This window comes from Physeter macrocephalus, chromosome 15 (genome assembly GCF_002837175.3).
Source record: "Physeter macrocephalus isolate SW-GA chromosome 15, ASM283717v5, whole genome shotgun sequence".
NCBI lineage: Eukaryota > Metazoa > Chordata > Mammalia > Artiodactyla > Physeteridae > Physeter > Physeter macrocephalus.
Genome location: NC_041228.1, coordinates 65800278 through 65819248, shown reverse-complemented (window position 1 = coordinate 65819248; position 18971 = coordinate 65800278). Strand labels below are relative to the sequence as shown.

General features: G+C 42.8%; 1 protein-coding gene across 9 annotated transcripts in view; it reads right to left on the bottom strand.

Annotated features, from left to right (window-relative positions):
- The window catches only part of NCOA2 (nuclear receptor coactivator 2), a 279465-nt gene that overhangs the window by 12121 nt on the left and 248373 nt on the right, over positions 1-18971 (bottom strand). For all 9 annotated transcript variants that reach the window (XM_007128948.4, XM_028500696.2, XM_007128947.4 and 6 more), the window contains 4 exons: positions 16440-16655; positions 13800-13929; positions 4514-4679; positions 807-1085 (listed from right to left, as the gene is read on the bottom strand). In XM_007128948.4, the coding sequence (XP_007129010.1) occupies positions 807-1085; positions 4514-4679; positions 13800-13929; positions 16440-16655 (791 nt within the window). The remainder of the gene's footprint in view (positions 1-806; positions 1086-4513; positions 4680-13799; positions 13930-16439; positions 16656-18971) is intronic.

Here is an 18971-nt window from a genome sequence, read left to right as displayed (position 1 = left end):
AGAAATTGCCCCTCTCCCCCGCCAACCCGACATCTATCTGCTTGCTGCTGGACATTGAAACCACATGGTTTGTACCTGGATTCCCTTGTAAAGCTAATTATCATTGAGGTTTCCCATTGCTTATAGCTGAGAAGTTATTCTGGACAGTTTGGAAAACACACTGTTTGCAAGGGGGCAAGGGAGTAGAACGATCAGAAAAGGAGGCCAAGAGGATGATTAGGAAAAAAGCAGAGGGAAAAAAAGGAGAGGCGATTTAAAAGCCCACAACACGCTTACTCACTACATGAGAGAAATCTGTCCAGGCTTGTTTCAGCGAGAACACAGTTTCTTGAGCTAAATAGGTATTCCATAAGGCAGCACCCTCTGCCACCACTCCACTAAGAGTGATGATTCTGGCCACAAGATAGGACGAATGGCAGGAGCTACGGTTTTCCTGGGAGCTCCCTTTGGGCCAGAAACTGTGCCGGGCCCCACAGACACACACATACTGCCTGAGACTGTACAGCAACCCCATTGTACAGATGTAAACACTGAGGCTCACAGAGCTCAAGGTTAGCCCCTCAGTAAATAATAGAGCTAGGAAACCAAAGAGCTGCTCTACGCTGGAGTGGAGTTAGTGGAGGAGAGAGAAAGAAGGGAAGGAGGTGAAGCAGAAAGGAGTATGGAAGTTGTAAGGTAACTTGGCAACGCTTTCACCCTCTTGGAAAGGACAGAAGGAGCTTTTAAGGCCTCCAAAAGGACCCCCGGGCTCACGCCCACCTTCCCTGTGCCCCCCCCCGATTTTCCAGGCAAGGCCAGGAACGCACCTGCTGTGCTTGGAGGCGATGCTGCAGCTGAAGCCTCAGCTGGTTGGGCTGGGTCTGCGCCAGGCCCGTGGGCCTGAGGCCGGGTCTGGGCTGCACACGGAGCGTGGCGTAGCTCGGCCGCTGCCCCATGGTGTGGAAGCTTGGGTCCTGCATGGCAGTGTAGCTGCCTTGGGCCATTTGTGCCTGAGATGCATACTGCTGTGGGAACACGGGCGCCTTCTGCTCCAGCAGGATGTTGGAATCCTGACTTGGGAACTGCTCTGGATCCACCGCTTGGCTCTGAAGAGAAAGCCCCCGGTTAACAAACAAATAAATAAAACCACTGAAAACTGCAGAGCGAACAGAAGCCTGTTTCCTCTCACTGCCCCGTATGTGAGGCTTCTGCTATTGTACTTACTACACAAAGGGACTTCTACCTTGACTCCACTTGTCTTCCTAGAAAATGCCTCTGTTCCAGAGATCCAGTTACTTGAGGTAAGAAGCAGGGGTCAGGCTTGACTCCCCGCAGCACTTCTTCCGAGGGAAGGGAGAGATGGTCTGTGACTACGGAATGCCTCCTACTCCTGCCGCCAGTTGGAAGAATGTGAACGTCCCCTAGACGCCTCAAGGGGCTTGTTTTTTTTTTTTTTTTTTTTGCCGGCTTGCGGGATCTTAGCTCCCCAAGCAGGGGTTAAACCCGGGCCCTGGCAGGAAAGTGCGGAGTCCCAACCACTGGACCGCCAGGGAATTCCCACGTGCTAAGTGTTCGGATTTGATCAGTCACACCTGTATTAATCACTTTAACTAGACAGCTGCCTTGGTACCTGGCTGGGGTCAGCAGTGCTGGGGTGCCCACCACTATTCCCATTTTGCAGATAACAAAACTGAGACTTGTAGACGTGCAGCAAATTGCAAGAGGCCTGTCTGGCTAGTGAGGAGTGGGTTCCAGCAGAGTCGGTGATGTCGGACCTGAGCCGCTCACCAGTGTGAAACACCACCTGTATCTGACTGTTTTCTGTGGTTGTCAGAATCCCCTACACGCCCCACGTTCTGCCACCATCTTATGTCCTGCTAGCCGTATTTAACATGTTCGTTATCCTTGACTTCTTAGGGCTACCCTATCTGGGTCAGAAGGAGGCGGGTGCAGAAAATCCAGAACTTCTCCAAGGGGCACACCTTTGATGTAGGTGGCCCTACATGACTGTGTAGAGCAGGAAGGTGCACCTGGTTCATTCTCCTCTTCCTTCTGCTACAAACCTCCCAACAGATAGGAGGGAAGGACGCAACAGCAAAATCATCTCTCAGGTTTGCTTTAGCCTAGTAACAGCCTAAGGTTTCCTCAAGCCAGTCTACCCATGTGAGAGCAGGGCTTGGGGCCATCCAGAATCCTGGGCTTAGGTCACATGGACCCGTGAGAACTGGGTCCACTCCCCTGTCCGTAGTAGTTTTAAAAATGTGGATGGAGCCTGCTTGGGGGAAACCATTCACTGTTGAATTACTGCTCTAATTACATCCACGAAACTATCTCAGATCTTTAAATATTTGCCCATCTTTAACAGAAAGTTTAATATCCATTTTTAAAGAAAACACACAACTCTGATGAGTACAAATAAAGTCCACGTGTATTCTACAGTTCCCGACTCCACCTAATCATTATTTCTATAATTCAGTTTAATATGATATAAGGATGAGGGATTTGATGAGACAAAACAGAAACAACACAAATAAATGAGAAAAAAAAAAAAGAGACTGAAGATATTTAATGATGAAATGATACCACTTTTGATAAAAACAATGCTCTGAGTCACTCAGCAACCCCAAGAATCACATCTTTAAATGTCACTTAGACAAAACTCAGGGATAACAATACCGAATACTAAATTCTCACCAGCACTAAAGGCAAAGCAAACCAGCCACACAGGAAATACTTCAACTCCATTTTCCTTTCTTATTTCAGGTTATATCAGGTAACCTCAAGTCATTTCTTTCCATTCTGCTGTTCTCAGTATGAACTATCAAGTCTTAACTCCCACTTATGTCTGCTGAACGTGGGGATTATGACAGGGCTGTTTTGAATGCTTCAGAGAGGTCTCCAATGGCTCTGCATCTCCCTTCCCACAGACCCTCACGATACGTCCTACGTCCATGAAGCAGAGCGAACCCTGGAAGGTATTTCTTAGCAATAAGAAATAAAGGCGATTCGTGCTGAGAAAAGAGGAAGACAGCAGTGAGACTGATCCTTTTTCCCAGGTGACTCTTTCTATAGGAAACCAGGATGCCTGCTTCACACAAACTGGGCTGCGTAGCCAGATTCAGAAAAGTCCTAAGTTATTTCATGAGACTATGTTAGGTTATTTATTATATTGTTGCTATAAAGTACTCTTGATGTAGTTAATGACTTTATGTCCAACTAATCCCCAGGAGGGGGAAGCCCACTAAGATTGGCTAACGTCTTTACATTCCCTTCGATATTCAACAGCCTCCATATAACTGTGGCTAAATCCACACAGAGGACAAAAATGAATGAACTGCAGCTACCTTTAAAATGACTTCTGCTGGGACTTCCCTGGTGGTGCAGTGGTTAAGAGTCCGCCTGCCAATGCAGGGGACACGGCTTCGAGCCCTGGTCTGGGAAGGTCCCACATGCCGTGGAGCAACTAAGCCCGTGCGCCACAACTACTAAGCCTGTGCTCTAGAGCCTGCGAGCCACAACTACTGAGCCCGTGAGCCACAACTACTGAAGCCCATGCGCCTAGAGCCTGCGAGCCACAACTACTGAAGCCCATGCACCTAGAGCCCGTGATCCGCAAAAAGAGAAGCCACTGCAATGAGAAGCCCACGCGCCACAACAAAGAGTAGCCCCTGCTCGCCGCAACTAGAGAAAGCCCGCGTGCAGCAACAAAGACCCAACACAGCCAAAAAAAAAAAAGACTTCTGCTAACTTACTTGCAACATATTCTTTTAGCACAAGTAGCTTCCTATCACTAGCCCACAAATGTTAAGATGAAGAGTGACTGAGGATACTAGTTTTTTTTTTTTTTTAATTATGTTTTATTTTTCATCTTTATTGGAGTATTATTGCTTTAAATGTTGTGTTCGTTTCTGCTGCTGTATAACAAAGTGCATCGGCTTTATGCATACATATATCCCCATATGCCCTCCCTCTTGCATCTCCCTCCCACCCTCCCTATCCCACCCCTCTAGATGGACACAAAGCACGGAGCTGATCTCCCCATATTTTACATTTGGTAGTGTATATATGTCAATGCCACTCTCTCACTTCGTCACAGCTTACCCTTCCCCCCACTGTGTCCTCGAGTCCATTCTCTACGTCTGCATCTTTATACCTGTCCTGCCCCTAGGTTTGTCAGAACCATTTTAAGGATACTACTTTTTAGATGGAAGGTTCTGGATCGCTGGGGCAGCAACGTTCTTTTCTTGGCTTCTCTGCCCCTTGCATGTTCCTCCCTGTCAGTAGATGAGCTGGACTTGAGTTTCTGCCTTTCAGCTCAATTGACCCAAAGTACAGGTCAAACTCATTCTCAGTATTTGCCATTCTTGATGTGGGAGTAACAAGGAGCAGGGGAGACAGAAAACAGAGCTTGCTTGTTAAGAGGTAAGAAAGCATTCTAAAAAGCAGACTGCAGATTATCTACCGACAAAAGAGAACAGATATCTCCGTGCCCACGCAAGTGCTCGGTCCCCCCCCAGCTTCGCTCTGTGCCCACCTGGCTGACCAGCTCGGGTATCCCCAGAGCTCTGTCGATCTCCTCCAGGCCATCGAAGTTCCGCAAGGCCAAGTACAGCTGGTCCAGGAGAGCGCCTTCGTCACTTGGAGACTCTGCTGCAGGGTGTGGACACAGCAAGTCATCTGGAGAGTTGCCAAACGGCTGCCTGTAAAGAGACAAACTTCATCTCAGGCCCATGGAAAAGCTAGCTGATTAGAGAACATTTTTTTTTTCCCTTAAAGACAAAAGTAGTAAAATACTATACCAGTCAGACACAAACAACAACCCTAAATAATACATATGCTTTATCCAGCGCCTAACAGAGATAAGCCGGACACACATCTAGGCGTCGGATGTTCTGAGCTTCGTTTTGATTGCCCTCGCTCTAAAGCTGGCGACGCTGAGGCTTGGAGAGCTTGTCAGACCCTGTGGTGGAGGTCACACAGGCAGACACTGCAAAGCTGGGATTCTACACCGACCTAGGCGACCACTGTGTTCCCACAAATCCACGCCGACTCTTCAAGCATATGTGTATTTACTTTGTACTGAAGTAGTCAAAGGAGCTTCCTGAATTTTAGCGAAAAAGACCAGTTGACTGCACAGTCTCACTTCGCATGAGGCTCTGAAGACCCATCTGAGGGACGCTATGAGCATAAAAGCTCCATTAATTCTGTTGAACTCAGCTGCCCTTACACTGCACTTGGCTGGACTAATAGGGCATTTCTCTGTCACGCATAAGTGGGACTTGAACATTTATTAAAATCCTCAAGGAGCATGGTTGTTAGACTTCCTGAGTTAGTCAAGAAAAGTAGACCAGGAACATGCAAATTATGTTTGTTATTATACAAGGTGATTGGTGATAAAACCGTGACACTGCGCTCCAAATTCTACGGTATATAAAACTCCTATAATTTAAACTGACTGACAAACTTGGGGAGTTTTAAAAAAGAGCTTCTGAGCTACTGTAATACCAAAAGGGGGAATGATACTCTTAATCTGTACTCTTAAAGTTACCCTATGTTTTGGAGAAAATGAAGTTTACAGGTTAAGTTCCCTCATTCTTCAGCAACGATAGATTCACCTAGGGATGAATGACCTATCTAACCGGTTTCATATGCTTTGTGCCACTTTGGCCTAGAATCCTGAAACGCTGAGGATTAAAGCCAACAGTCAGTTTCAAACAGTTCTAACCCAGTGCACTGGAAACACTCTATCCTCTCCGTTTAGCCCTAGTCACTTGTGAAGAAAATCACCCACTTAAGCGTGCCCTCCACGACACTGCCCGCCGGCGGTCCGCGGCTCCGAGCCCACATCCCACGGGCTGCGCGGCGCTGTGAGGGGCACCGTCTTGAGCCCAGCGAGTGCGCTACGCTGCCCACCCCGCTCCACCCAAGCGTTCCCGTCGCTAGGGCGCTCGCCCGCGCTGGCAGAGGCCCGTGCTCCTGGCCGGGGCTCTCTCCGCACCTGCCTCTTCTCCCACCATGGCCTCGGTTCCCAGGAAGATGTCAGGCACTGGAATGGTTCCCCCATTGCCCTTCGTGCTTCCACACTCTCCCAGAGTCAACTTTTTAAACACAACTGTGACCAGATCACTGTACACTCAGGGAGTGCGAGGAAGGAGCAGACATAGAAAAGTGGCAACCAGGAAGAGGAGAACCACAGATCTGCATGTCACGGAAGCAAAGAGAGGCGGGAATTCCCCGAAGAGTAATGACCCATGTTTAGATGCGGTAAATTTCATGAACAAAGGAGCTCAAGTCAGCCGAGAGTGGATGCTGTCTATTTACCCAATTCTCTTAGGCCTGAGACCTCAAAGATGGTCTCAGACCTAAAGACCCCAAAGATGCTAGTTAATATCTCTTCCTCTAGCTTTATTTCACAATCTTCGACTTATGTTTCTTCAGAAGCTTTTATTCCCACACGACCACAACCCCCATCCCAGATCTCTCTGCTGATGACCGGCTAATGTGAAATCGACTCCCTTTTAACCCGAGCAAGGCTGCACAGGCTCCACAGCAAGGCAGACTTGCCCAGTTTGCACCTGCCTGAAACCCAGCGTCAGAAGGAAGAGGAGACTCCGTCTCCTACTCTGGAAGACAGCTCCACCCCAGGGAAGACACATCCAAAGGCTTAAAGAAAATGAACTACTGATACTCATTTGCATCTAAACGATTTCCCACATAATAAAATAACCCATTTTTGTTACATGCTTTTTCTTTTTTTAATTAAAAACGTTAAACCAATGCTTGACCCAGATTCCCACTTTGGTCAAGGCCCTCTTCAACTCGAGCTGGGACCTTCAAGACACTTTCCGGCTTACAGTCTCTCTCGGATTCTCCTGATACGATGCTGTCAGGTTCCTTCTCCCATTGCTGAGCTGACTCTCAATGTCTAAGGCCCTGGGACAGGGTGCTGGTGGTGGTGGAACTCAAGGACACACACACTTTGGTAAAGCCTAACCTTTCCCAACGTAATGCCCACGACTTCCCTGTGGGTCCCAGCCACCCTGGGCAACTGGCCTTTTTCCAGAGGATGCCGCATACCCACCATAATGCCAAGACTTCCCGTTCCACATTTCCCACCCTCTTCTCCAACTGCAATTCTACCTTCCCTTCCGGGCTCGGCATGTCTCCTTCACAGCCACTCTGGACCACTCCCACTCTCCTCTCAACTCTAGTACCACTCACTGCACTATGCTGGCTTGATGTTGGCATTTATTTAGAAACCTCAACCCTAGACTGTGCCCCGTGAGGCCATCTTCAATCTCTTTGTTGGACCAGTACTTGAACTGCATAGGTTCAGCAAGTTGGTGAAAATAAAAGGTTCTTGATCTAGCCAGGTTATCATACCTTATACTCAGAAAAATACATTTTTATACTCAGAAAAATACACTGCGTTGTGGCTTAGCATTACAAATTTGCGCATACCACGAGTTACATCACTTCCCTTAGAAACATCATAATACACTTGGCTTATAGAAAAAAATATTGACCCAGACTTCCGATCCCAACTTTATATAAATGGCTGCCAATATAATGAAGAAATTATTTTCCTACATTTTGGGCAATTACAAATATAGTTACAATCTAGACGGTGGCTGACAAATATAATAATATTAAGTCAAGGATAAAATTCAGAGGAATAAAGGGAAGAACACACAGAGGCCCCAAGTTGGCAAAATGGTAAGTAATGAACTAGCAGAAGGTAGTTAATCCATCATCAATAAAAACCTTATTTCTTGAAATCTACACTTTCATTTATTTATAGACTAGTAGGACATTAAAGATGGTGATAAGAAGGGGAATAAGATCAATTCTGAGCTCTTGTTTGAGAAATCATACCACACTATCACTTTTCATGTGTGTTTTCAAAATTCTGCAAAAAGGTAGCAGCTACTACATGATGAGAAATAGTCAACCAAAGAACCTTTACTCTTAGACACATTACAAACAAGAGAAAACCAAATTACTCAGAGATTTTGAACTTACTGTGAAAGGAAGTCTTTCATGAAAGGCAGCTACTGTTCACTTTTATAAATCCAATAGAAATCATCAAAAAATCATCCATAAATTTGGGGCTATATTTTAAACAACTCTTTTACATACCAAATGAATAAAGGAAGAAAAACCACAATGAAACTACAGAAAATGGAAATTCAGCTATAAATAAATGAGTATGTGAATACATTACAGATTAAAGGGCTAAACTACTGTCTTTCTGAAATGTGTATATAAACTAATGCTGGGTTCATAAAACATTTAAAAACCTATTCCTAAATAGGTAGGCAGTAAAAATATAAAATATTAATGGTGATACTTATAAAGGGGATTTAAAAAAGGCACTGCTTTTCTTTTATTTCAAAAGAGAGACGTGGTTAGAACCTTTGTTATCCGTCATTTCTGGATTTCTATGACAATAAGACTACCATAAAGTTGGTTATAAATTTCTTCCAAACTGAATTATTTAAAATAAAAGAAGAGAGGTAAGTGGCTGGAAAAACGGAAATAAATAACTTTAAAAGTGGTGGAAATGTTTTGCTTTGTCCATAGCGCTCTTCTACAAAGGAAGCTGACAGCAACAAGGGAACAGAGTGGGGCGAGTCACAGAAACGCCCCCAGCAAACTGAACCAGCTGACTCTGTAGCTGGCCTCAGTGTGTACTCGGAATTCTTCCATTTTATTATTATTTGGTTTTTGGCTGCGCAGCGTGGCTTGCGGGATCCCAGTCCCTGACCAGGGATGGAGCCCGCGGCCCCTGCAGTGGAAGCATGGAGCCCCAGCTGCTGGACAGCCGGGGAGGTCCTCATTTTTGCTTTAACAGAACCCTTCCTCTGCTTGGGCAACAGTGAAAATCCTAACATTGGGCTCGGTTTTCCCTAGAAACTAATCTTAGACATTTCATCCAAAACCAACTCTCAGGTGCTGGATTTAATTATTCGACTACCTTTTTACTATGTGCAGGTTTCCATGGAAATGGGTGTGTTTTTTTTTAACATATCCAATAAACATATTTAGAAAACGCGCAATACTCACTGACACCACGAAATCAGACTCAAAGAGCTGGAAGGACCCCGAGAAAGTACCACCTCCAAGGATGATCACGGCGGTTATTTACGCGACGCTCCGTCCCCAAGAATAGTACTCAGTGATGGAGGCCACACACCGCCCTTGGCAGCTAGTCCAGTAAGAGCCACACTGACTGACTGCGGGTCTTGTCTGTTCTTCCACACAGAGTGCGTCGGAGCAGCGGTGCTGGCATCACCTGGGGCTTGTTAGGAACGCAGAATCCTGGGCTCCACCCAGACCTGCCTTTCAATGAGATCCCAAAGATGGTTCATAGGCGCAGCGGGGTTGGAAGACACTAGTTTCCCCCGCTAAGCGAATGGAATACAGCTGGCGAGCACCCTCTCTTCCTTATCTCCCTAAAACAGTTACTAAGCAATTGCCCTCATCATCTTTTCCTTCAGTGAAATAACTAGTTCCCAACTTTTTCGCACACATCCAATATTGCTGGGCTCATATTCATCTTCCGCTATTTTGATTTTTAAAAACTTCATTGAATCCTCTGAATCCTGTATCACTCTCTTAAGGTATACAAAGGGGTGACTGAGCGGAGCCCAGTGACAGGATGCTTCCCACATTAACTATGTACTTCAATCCATCTCTGAAGGGATCCCCCTCTGAAGATGAGGACTGTTCCAAATCCAGCTGGCGTTGGTATTAGGAGACCTGCACATCCCACACCGGTGCAACAGTTTGCCAGCTAAATTAAAAAAACTGCTGGTACCAGGAAAGATTCAGCACATTCTCTGCACTGGAAACCTTTGTACCAAAGAGAGTTATGACTGTCTCAAGACTCTGGCTGGTGATGTCCATATCGTGAGAGGAGACTTCGATGAGAATCTGAATTATCCAGAACAGAAAGCTGTAACTGTTGGGCAGTTGAAAATTGGTTTGATCCATGGACATCAAGTTATTCCACGGGGAGATATGGCCAGCTTAGCCCTGTTGCAGAGGCAGTTTGATATGGATATCCTTATTTCAGGACACACACATAAACTGGAAGCATTTGAGCATGAAAGTAAATTCTACATTAATCCAGGTTCTGCCACTGGAGCATAAAACGCCTTGGAACCGAACATTATTCCTTCATTTGTGTTGATGGATATCCAGGCTTCTACAGTTGTCACTTAACGTGTATCAGCTAATTGGAGACAATGTGAAAGTAGAACGAATCGAATACAAAAAAATCTTAAAGTGAGGCGTGTCCTGATGATTTTTCTATTGGGCTTTTTTTTTTTTCTTCATTCCCCTGTTCAACTCAAGTAATTAAATGTTTAAGAGCCACAAAATTGTATCACTTTTATAATAATTTGCAGTAAAATAGAATCTCGTCTCCTGTTAACACAATGTTCTACGCTTCTAGTAAACTATAAGATTATATTTAGTTTGAGTATATGATTTCTATGAAAAAATGTCCACTACACAGTAAATGGTCACATGTTAAGAAAGATTTATCCTTGTAAATATCTTCATAGTTGATATTTGGAACTTTATTACCAAAGTAGTGCAAGAGGAGAAAGAATCTAGATTTTCTTGTATACATTCTTCTCTTTTCCAGTAATAAACAGTTACTTTTCATTTATTAAAAAAAAAAAAAAAAAAAGATATAGAAAGGAAAATGGGCACCACACCACAGTTCTGAGCTATGCAAAAGCATTTTATCCCAGGGTAATAAGAGTCACTATGAAATCTGTATTTTTTTTTTTTTAAACAAGAAGCTCTGGAAATATTCTACCCCTTATAAAATTTCAGAAACCCTGCTTTCATCATTTGTGAATTTGATAAAAGTATTTCATAATTTTAGACTAGAATAATCCCCAAAGGACAAAACGATCAGTCTGGAAGGTCCTCACTGAGCCTCCAACCCGAACCTTCTACATGTGAGACTCAAGGCCGAATTCCTCCAGTCTGTTTTCTAACATGGTGACTGCCCAGAAAACATCACCTGCATCTCATTTAAGTGCCCACACTGACTCCTGCTTAGGCTCCTAACCATCTCTCTGCCTCGGGGCTCTTCGCCCACCCTACTGGCCAAGCAGCACCATCACACAGGCCTCAAGGTCGCCTGCGCAACCTCTGCTTCCAGTGCTTTGCTTAAAAACCATGGGATTATGCGTATAACACGACTGTGATACTGTCTTTGCAGGGAATAATGGAACAAGAACCGTCTTTGAGCGAAAACCTGAGCAACACCTAAGCCCCCAGCAACAGGTGTGTTTTATCCTTGAGAGCTGGGGCGCTGGGCCACAGCCAAGTGAAAGAGCTGAGCGGAGAGTGCTGGACTGCACTGAGCAGAGTGGTGAGCGGGGACCCTCACCTCCAGCAGAGACCAGTGCAAATGCCCTTGCAAGAAAAATGTGTCTTCAACTTTAACCCCCAGCTGGATCACTGACAAAGATCAACTAGGAACTCCCACTGAAAGATTACCAAAATACTCAGGGAAACAGGCCACCACGAGCAAGAGTCAATCACTGGATTTAGAACTGCAAGAAATCTAGATATTGGAATTATCGAATCAAGAAATTTAGAAAGTAATGATGAATGTGATGTTTAATGATATAAAGATGGAATCACAAAAATAAGCAAACAGTAAGAGACTATGAAAAATAACCAGGCAAACAGAACTTTTAGAAATGAAAAATATAATTGGTTTAAACATAGCTAAAGAGATAATTAATGAAATGAAATATAGATATGGATAAATTACCCCAAATGTAGTACAGAGAGACAGGGAGATGGAAAATATATGGGTTAATAAATAAGGAGGGTAGAAGTTTTAAAAAATCTGATGTAGAAAGAGACGGTTAACGTATGTCTTGCCAGAATCCCAGAAAGAAAGAATAGAGAAAATGGCGGAGGGGCAGTACATAAAGAGATAATGGCTACAGTTCCAGAGCTGATGAATCCACAGATAAAATAAGCACAACATACACCAAATACCAAGCAGTATAAATAAATAAATCCACACCTAGACACACTATAGTAAGACTAACGTATAGCAATTCTAAAAATATTTCAAAAGCAATTAGAAAAGATTACCTACAAAGAAACAAAGATGAGTAGACTGATAATCAGAATCAAAAAAATTCAATCAAACTTGATCATATACCACTTCCTTTTTCAAAAAACTTCTTCAACAGCTTAATGAAAAAAGGCTGAGGGACTTCCCTGGTGGTCCAGTGGTTAAGACTCTGCCCTCCCCATGCAGGGGGCCCGGGTTCCATCCCTGGTCAGGGAACTAGATCCCGCATGCTGCAACTAAGAGCTCGCATACTGCAGCTAAAAAGATCCTGCGTGCCTCAGTGAAGATCTTGCACGTGGCAACGAAGATCCTGCGTGCTTCAACTAAGACCCTGCAGAGGGTCTTTTAAATATTAAAAAAAAAAAAAAAAAAAAGAAAGAAAGAAAAAAGGCTGAAGAAGAGTTTGGTATTTAAGACCCTCTATAAATCTATTCCATTACTAATCTACTTTTCCAGCCAAATCTTTTTTTTTTTTGGCTGCGCCCCGTGGCATGCGGGATCTTAGTTCCCTGATCAGGGATCGAACCCACGCCCCTTGCATTGGAAGCATGGAGTCTTTTTTAAATTTTGAATATATCAGTATAGTTTATTTCTTTTATAAGAGGGAAGAAAAATACAGGAGGAAAAAAGTCAATAGCTGTGAAATGAATTCTTGAAGAAGAATCCATGCAAAAATGACTGTCATCATCTCAACTGTGAGCTATGGGAACACTCTGAAAAAAAATCTTTGGTTTAGTTTTCTTTCCTATTAAGCATTAACAATTAGTAAGATTAAATGTTTATTAAATCATGAAAATTTAAGGTAAATACAATGTATTTTCTTAAGCTGGAAAAAGAGGATTTGTGACTTTACTTGATACAAAATGAATGTATGCAACAGTGTTTTAAAATACAGCAAATTTAAGACCCCAATAATTTTTTGAATGATTTTGGAAAGTATACACAGGTCAAAACATTTTCTTATCTGAATATATTTTAAAGGCTACTTTTTATGAAAATTTAAACATTCAGGCATTTATTTCACTGACACATTTTTGAATTATAGCACTTTGAATGCAACAGATGAAATGTGCATTTTTGCTCCATCATTTGCTAGTTTTCCTCCGGAAGCATGGAGTCTTAACCACTGGACCACCAGGGAAGTCCCTGGCCAAATCTTCTGATACTTTTATTTTTTTTTAATGTGGTAAAATATATGTAACATAAAACTAGACTATTCTCTGTTACCCTAAACCTACTGTGTTGCTTCTGTAACCTCCAGGACTCTGATTACTCTGCTTCTGCCAGATGGACTGGCTTCCTGCCACCTCTGCCTCCTGAAATGACACCTTTACTCAAGACTCAGAAGCTTTCCCCAGTCACCCCAATTGGATGATCCCTTGAAATATGGTTTATTTCTCTTAGGGCATTTATAGTACATACTAGCTCATATTACAGTTATTAATTAGTCTACATATTTTATTTTCCAACTAAATTAAAACTTCTTTAAAGGCATGTGCTAGGTCAAACTGATTTTTGGATTCCCCCCGGCCCCCCGAACCCCTGTACTCCCAGGCCAGTAAATGATATAGTTTGAATACATGAAAACTGGTCAGGCACCAACTGTACAAAAGGACCAGACTAACTTCTGGCCTAGGTCTGAGATAACTCACGGCACTCATGAACTCTACTCTCCGGGACCTCCTGAGTGCTCAAGACTCACCTGTTCTGGCTGGCAAACGGTGCCTGTTCTATCGGCAGGATGCTTTCAGGCCAGGGGGCAGTCTGATTTGGAGGCGCTTGTTGTTGGCTATACTGAGGTCCCCCTATGTTCATCTCTAATTCAGATGGCCCTGAAATGGGAGAAGGAAACAATTCCAAAATCTTACAACTTGTAATAAGGGAAGTTATCTGTTTTGGTTATAGAATAGAAAGAGAAATATACAGTTTACAGAAAACAACAGAAGCAATAATAATTAGGTGAAAATAATAAGAGAATTTTTGTTCTGAAATAGAAAAAAAAGGCAAGAAATACCAAGGCTAATCACCCACTTTAGAGACTCTCTAGATCAGCAGTTCCAAACCCCTTGGACTTAGAGGAGTCTTTATATTCTTAAAGTACAGCTTTTGTGTATGTGGGTTATATCTCACTGATATTTACTATATTGGAAATTAAAACTGGAAAAAGAAAAAATGATTATTAATTCATTTAAAAGTCATCATAATAAATCCACTATGTTAACATAAACAAGATTTTTTTCTTCCAGTCGTATTGAGATATAATTGACATACAGCACTACAGAAGTTTAAGGTGTACAGCACGATGATGTGACTTACATACATCATGAAATAATTATCACAGCAAGTTTAGTGAACATCCATCATTTCAAATAGATACAAAAATTTTTTTCCTTGTGATGAGAACTCTCAAGATCTGCTCTCTTAACAGCTTTCATATATAACACACAGCAGTGTTAGTTACATGGACCTTGTTGTTAAGGTTATGTCCCTAGAACTTATAACTGGGAGTCTGTGCCTTTGGACTGCCTGCATCCAATTTCCCCTCCACCCACCTCCCCTCTGGTAACCACAAATCTGATCTCTTTTTCTATGACGTTGTTTGTTTGCAACATAAACAAGATTTTTTTAGCCAACTCTATTGTACATCCATGACAGAATGAGAGTGAAGAAGGTACGTAGTATCTTAGTATTATTATGAAAATAGTTTTGGCCTGGCAGACGCCCTAAAAGGGCATCGAAGTCCTGGACATACTTTTGAGAAGTGCTGGTCTGAGTAAAGGAGGAGCAGAAAGGTGGCCCAGACAACTTAGACGTGCGCTTTCTTAGAAGTTCTCTGTAGAGGATTAAAGCTAATGCATGATATGAGCTCTTTAATGATTTTATTATCACTATCTGTAGACCTGTCTTCCATTACAACAGATACTTTTCCGTTGAGTGCACGGCTTTTTCGAGCTCATTAAAAATCAGAGAAATTCAGCTACACAGTGAAGCTCACAGAGCCATATTTCAAGCTCAAAAGCCAGGTGCCATTCAGAGAAGAAAGACTGAGGATAAATGAAATTTCTGGATATAAGGGATTTAGTATGATGATTTTTAAATGAATGAATTAGCATTTAAAAAATTTCCCAGTTTATTTTTGCATGGAACTCTGGCCATTCTTAGCATTTTCATGTAAGCCTCAAATTATGTGAATTTATGTTTGGGAATCACACATTATTAATTTGAAGTACATTCTCTGTAGAAAGGCAACGTGAATGTCGTCTCAGAAACAATAAGCCAAAATGTGCTGAGCGATTAAACAACTAGAAAAGAAAACTGATGTTGGGGTAGGATGAGCATTCTGCATTATCGTGTCAAAACAATCCTGGCATCTTTCCCTTAACAATTTAGCACTTACTCATCATGCACCATATCCAAGTATACGAAGAAGTACATGAGCATCAACTTATCTGAATTATGCTAATGTACAAGGTAAGAGGAAGGTCAGTATGTCAATGATTAAGAAAATCTTGAGGATGAGTTGCATTACTTTAAAAAAAAAAAATAATGGTTTTATTGAGATGTAATTCCCATACCATACAATTAGCCCGTGTAAAGCGTGCGATTCCGTGGGTGTTAGTGTATCTGCAGAGTTGTAGAACCAGCACAATGATCAATTTTAGGATGTTGTCATTCCCCCCAAAAGAAACCCCATGACCATTAGGAGTCACTCCCCATCCCCCCCCATAGAGCCCCAGCCCTAGGAAACCACTAATCTACTCTCCTTCTCTACAGATTTGCCTATTCTGGACATTTCCTATAAATGGTATCACACAGTGTATCAGATCATTAATTTTAATAACATGTGAACTGTATCCAAATAGAGCTCCAGCGATCCCTACATTTTGTGAGATGCTCTCTAAGAGCGTGCACTTGCAGTGAGGAACGGGGAGAGTCTGGTTTAATAGTCTAGGGTAGTGGCCCCGGGATCTGCATTTTAAGGTCCTGATGACCATGCAGAGCTGGGAGCCACGGGTGCATCCCTGGAATACTTCTTCAAAATATCATCTGTATAACATTCATAGTGTCACAGTGCAATTCACTCCCTGCAAAAGTTGAAATTAGATAATTTAACGAAAATAAAACATCATAAAGGTAGTGGGTTCTCTTAAGTAACCGGAAAACCTGCAATTCTAAGATCCTGCACAGAGTTCCAGCAAAATCCCACTTATGACAGCTTGACATGGGGGGATTACCTAACCCGCAAATCAGCGGCACGTCTTGACAGAACCTACGGAGCTGTTCCTCTCTTCTTCTAAGAAAGTATAAAAATGAAAAGCAAAGCGCGCAGGAACTACCTTACCTATATTCATGACCTGAGGCTGAAGCATCTGTCTTTGGCCAGGCTGGCTGTTGGGTCTCATGGGGATGCTGGCTGTTGGGTTCCGAATCATACCTCCTTGGATCGGCCGGTTCATGGCACTGGTGGTAGCAGCACAGGTGACTCTCACAGCAGAACTCTGAGGTGCCCATTCCCCAGATGGCAGGGTGGGCCGGGCAGCATTACTACCAATCATGCCTGCAGGCAAGCCAGAGAAAACGGAGATGCAGTGACTGGAAACACAGTCAGCACGTATGAACACCAGACGATCTTACTCTGGTATGAGACGTTCATTCTCAATACACAGTTAGCCCAACAGCTCAGGCCCTCACCGGGACAGACGTGGGCCCTTGGCTAAGAAATACGAGATGGCAATTACTACGAAGTTTTTCACAACACGGACTTGCCACTCTTTACAGTTCGGAAAAGCTGTTAAAATTGTTCCCATATGTACTTAGAAACAGGTGCTGTGGCATGTGGATAACCCCAACTTCCTTCCTCAGGAAGTGAACCACATTAGCTGATACACACGTCAATGCTTTACTTTCCAAAAGAGAGGTGAGGCTAAGAGGAACAAGGTAAAAACTGATAATCAAGATTCTAATTAAAAACCCAAATCACAGAGAATATCCCATGAAGCCCCGGCCAGACTTTCAATCCCCAAATCCCTTTCTGAGCATTATAATTTGTTAAGCTTCCAAGCTGACCAAAGCAGCCTCGGAAGCTGGGGGAATGACAGTATCCTTCCACTCCAGTTCTTTTTGGCCAAGGCGAGGGAGCGCCAACCACTTCGGTGGACCTGGACCACCACATTCCTGGCGATACAGGTCTAGGCTGCGTTGGGACAGATTTGTAAAAACCCTTCTATACATGAGATAGTAACAGCTACGTGACCGCACACACCAGTGAGAAGAGCACAACACTGCTGGGCAGATCACGTGTTTGCTCTCCCTGGCCTGGCCCCCGGGATGCTGGCAATGGCCAGACACGGGCTAACACTTGACATCCTAAAGGGGAACAACCCCAAGTGAGGACCCTTCATTCTGAAGCGTTTAATAATGGATGTGTAACGGTTCTGCTTTCAGAGACATGGCTTGCTTTCATTTAATTATGATAAACAACTAAAAATAGGGTATTATTGCAGAAATGGAGAGAACATGTATTGTGGATGGTTTTTCACTGGTGAAATGAGAATGTGCTACATGAGGATGATTTAGAGTAAAGGGTAATTAGACTGAACAAGTTAGAACAATATTATGTTAATACATATTTTTAAAACCGTTTTAAGGCTAGGTTTGAATTATACAAAGATGTGGGAGAAAAGGTATTTTCTTTTTCAAAAAATCTATTATCTAATTAATATAACAAGATTATAGAAAGTATAGAAAGCAGGAGGGAAAATAATCCATAATTCGAAATATTAATGCAATTGTAACCAGGGTAGTCTCTTTCAGGTTTTTTTCATTTTTCTTTTTGAAACAAAGCACAGGCACTGTATGATCTTCATAGCCTGGATGCCAGTCATCTCCAGGCTGCCCAGATTTGAATATAGGTATATCCCCAAGTTCCTGAAGATTCCTCCAAGAACCCAGATCTTCTTGTATTCCAATAATAAGAAGCCACCTTTCATAAATCATTGGCTCCTTTTCTCTTCCAGAATTTTACATAAGTCAATATTTTACTTATATAAATCAATACTTTATTGTAAAAATAATGTAAAACTAATTTGGCATTGTTTCTGCGAATAAATAAATTAGTGATGTAGTCAGTGCCTGGCACATATAGTAGGTACCTAATAAATACTTGCTGAATGAATAAACTATTTTAATACAACATTCTTCACATTTCCCATGAATTTCTTACCAACAACAGAAAGTTAAAAAGGAAATCCATCTTTTCAACCCTTAGACTGAACTCTTATTTTCTGTTAACTATCTAAATGGCAATGTGTATACAGGGATTACAGACTAAGCTAAAAAAAACACCAAGAATTAAAACCCATGAATATAAGTTCTTTTTATAATATCTCTTTCAATGCCTTTGTCACCAGCGGTAAACTGTGAGCAGTTCTCCATTAGAAAACTTAGCATCCTAAGGGTACAGGACACCACAGGGTACAGGACGTGGTGGTAATAGCAATCAATGCTGCAGCAGTGATTCCTAGCCTGAACTGGGTGGAGGTTTGGGAGTACAGTTGCTGCTATGACGGTGACTACCACTTAGGAAAATGCATGGGCAACTTGGCAGACACCTTAAGTTACAGCAGGTCAAGGGCCAAACCAGATCACAGGCAACTTCACAGATCTTTAAAAATGGAGCCCCTGGATCAGTTACTCTTAGGCCAGGCATACTACTATGTAAAGTTCGTTACTTTTTTAAGTTCGTTATTTTTAATTAATGTTTTTTTTGGAATGAGAATTGCTATCATTATGAGTATAAAAGGCTGGTTCGGGCTTCCCTGGTGGCGCAGTGGTTGAGAGTCCGCCTGCCGATGCAGGGGACACGGGTTCGTGC